The sequence below is a fragment of the Chiloscyllium plagiosum genome, unplaced genomic scaffold (genome assembly GCF_004010195.1).
Source record: "Chiloscyllium plagiosum isolate BGI_BamShark_2017 unplaced genomic scaffold, ASM401019v2 scaf_39982, whole genome shotgun sequence".
NCBI classification, from domain to species: Eukaryota; Metazoa; Chordata; class Chondrichthyes; order Orectolobiformes; family Hemiscylliidae; genus Chiloscyllium; species Chiloscyllium plagiosum.
The window spans coordinates 1-2,779 of record NW_025184760.1 but is presented as its reverse complement, the minus strand read 5'-3'; the positions used below and the strand labels follow the sequence as shown (position 1 = coordinate 2,779).

Here is a 2,779-nt window from a genome sequence, read left to right as displayed (position 1 = left end):
CCCCTGCCCCCATGTGTGCTGACTGTTCTGCTGTGTTCCTCCCCTTCCCCAGTACGGATGGCAGGTGAGACAGCTGAGCGCAGGGTCAGCCCCGAGCGAGACGCCTCCAGGGAGCGAGACAAGAAACGGTCCCGATCCCGTTCCCGGGAAAGAAAACGCCATCGATCACGGGAGAGAAAGCGGTCAAAATCACCAGACAGGGACACTGACAGGTTGGTGCAGAGAGAGATCGAGGGGGAGACAGGCACAGAGAGTGAGGGAGAGGGAGACAGCAGCACAGAGAGTGGGAGAGAGAGAGAGAGAGAGACAGCAGGAGAGACAAGGAAAAAGTAAATCTGCTGGAAAGCTTACTGGTTTGGACCTTCTAGATTGGCAATGCTGTCTCCTTGGGTGAGCAAATGGAGGGTTACTGCTGATGAACAAAATCCGACAGCCTGTAAGGAGGGAAAAGGGTGAGCACTGCGAGAGAGAGAGAGAGAGGAACACATGGGGAGAGAGTGACGGAGAGTGACTGGGACACACGGGGAGAGAGAAACAGGAATCGAGAGAGATAGTAACGGCCTCCTGCCTGAAATGTCGACTGTCCTGCTCCTCGGAAGCTGCCTGACCTGCTGTGCGTTTCCAGCACCACACGTTTCAACTCTGACTCTCCAGCATCTGCAGTCATTACCTTCTCCCAGAGAGAAAGGGGCAAGGACACACACACAGAGGCCATTCAGCCCTCTCCTCGGCTGTTTCCCCCTGGATTGCTCAGTCAGATGGTGCTGTTGTGCCCTTGAACTGCACACCTGCACCTTTGTAAAGCGACCGAGTCTCATAGACAGAGATTGACGGGTCTCTGATTTCCCACGGAATCCCGAATCAGTGTTGGGACTGAGGCTGAGAGCTCCGAGCCCCTGTCATTGAGTTTACCCACTGGCCCTGTCACCCCACCACTCCCATCGGCCTCTCTGAGGACTGTGACCCCGTGGATCACCCACCCACCCCTTCTCCTCTCGTTCCAGGGAGCGTCACCATGGCAAAGTGAGAGAGCGGGTGAAGAAGGAACATGATCGGGAAGGCCACAGGAAAGGGAGGAAGAGGTCCCGGTAAGAGGGCAGAGGGCTGTGTGTGTCTGTATGTGTATATGTCTGTGCACGCCTGTGAGTGTGTGTGCGCACGTGCGTGTCTGGGTGCACCTCTGAGTGTGCACGTGTGCATGTCTGTGTGAGTATATGCGCGCACGCAGGTTTGTGTACACCTGGGAGTGGGTGCGCACGCCTAAGAGTGTGTGTATGTGCTTGTCTGTGCGCGCGCGCGCGTTTGTATGCGCCTAAGTGTGTGCACCCCTGTGAGTGTGGGTGTGTGCACGTATCTGTGCGCGCATGTCCGTATTTGCCTGTGTGTGTGCACACCTGTAAGTGTATCCGTGAGTGTGTGAGTACGTGCGTGTCTGTATGTGCCTGTGTGTGTGCGTGTCTGTATGTGTGAGTGCATGTCTGTATATGCTTGAGAGTGCGTGCGTGCCTGTATGCACCTGTGAGAGTGCATGCGTGTCTGTATGTGCCTGTGAGAGTGCGTGCGTGTCTGTATGCGCCTGTGAGAGTATGTGCGTGTCTGTATGAGAGTGTGAGAGTGTGTGCGTGTCTGTATGAGAGTGTGAGAGTGCGTGCGTGTCTGTATCCGCTTGTGAGAGTGCGTGCGTGTCTGTATGTGCCTGAGAGTGTGTGCGTGTCTGTATGCACCTGTGAGAGTTCGTGCATGTCTGTATATGCCTGTAAGTGTGTGAGAGTGAGTGTGTCTATGCGCCTGTGAGAGTGCATCGTGTCTGTATGCACCTGTGAGTGCGAGAGTGCGTGCGTGTCAGTATGAGTGTGAGTGCGTGCGTGTCTGTATATGCCTGTGAGAGTGCGTGCGTGTCTGTATGCGCCAGTGAGAGTATGTGCGTGTCTGTATGCGCGTGTGAGAGTGCGTGCGTGTCTGTATGCGCCTGAGAGTGCGTGCGTGTCTGTATGCGCCTGTGAGCGTGCGTGCGTGTCTGTATGCGTCTGTGAGTGCATGTGTCTGTATGTGCCTGTGTGTGAGTGCGTGCGTGTCTGTATATGCCTGTGAGAGTGCGTGCGTGTCTGTATGCGCCAGTGAGAGTTCGTGCATGTCTGTATGTGCCTGTGTGTGTGAGAGTGAGTGTGTCTATGCGCCTGTGAGAGTGCATCGTGTCTGTATGCACCTGTGAGTGCGAGAGTGCGTGCGTGTCAGTATGAGTGTGAGTGCGTGCGTGTCTGTATATGCCTGTGAGAGTGCGTGCGTGTCTGTGTGAGCGTGCGAGAGTGTGTGCGTGTCTGTATGAGCGTGCGTGCGTGTCTGTATGCGCCTGTGAGTGCATGTGTCTGTATGTGCCTGTGTGTGAGTGCGTGCGTGTCTGTATATGCCTGTGAGAGTGCGTGCGTGTCTGTATATGCCTGTGAGAGTGCGTGCGTGTCTGTATGCGCCAGTGAGAGTATGTGCGTGTCTGTATGCGCCTGTGAGAGTGCGTGCGTGTCTGTATGCGCCTGTGAGAGTGCGTGCGTGTCTGTATGAGAGTGTGAGAGTGCGTGCGTGTCTGTATCCGCCTGTGAGAGTGCGTGCGTGTCTGTATGCGCCTGTGAGATTGTGTGCGTGTCTGTGTGAGAGTGCGTGCGTGTCTGTATCCGCCTGTGAGAGTGCGTGCGTGTCTGTATGCGCCTGTGAGAGTGTGTGCGTGTCTGTATCCGCTTGTGAGAGTGCGTGCGTGTCTGTATGTGCCTGAGATTGTGTGCGTGTC

At 55.7% G+C, this 2,779-nt stretch overlaps 1 protein-coding gene across 1 annotated transcript; it reads left to right on the top strand.

The window, feature by feature from the left end:
* Positions 1 to 30: 30 nt before the first annotated feature.
* LOC122545527 (probable splicing factor, arginine/serine-rich 6) lies at positions 31 to 1,122 on the top strand. Its single transcript, XM_043684514.1, has 2 exons — positions 31 to 212; positions 1,005 to 1,122. The coding sequence occupies exons 1-2, from the start codon at positions 58 to 60 to the stop codon at positions 1,090 to 1,092; spliced, it is 243 nt and encodes an 80-aa protein (XP_043540449.1). The 5' UTR covers positions 31 to 57; the 3' UTR covers positions 1,093 to 1,122.
* The last annotated feature ends 1,657 nt before the right edge of the window (positions 1,123 to 2,779 follow it).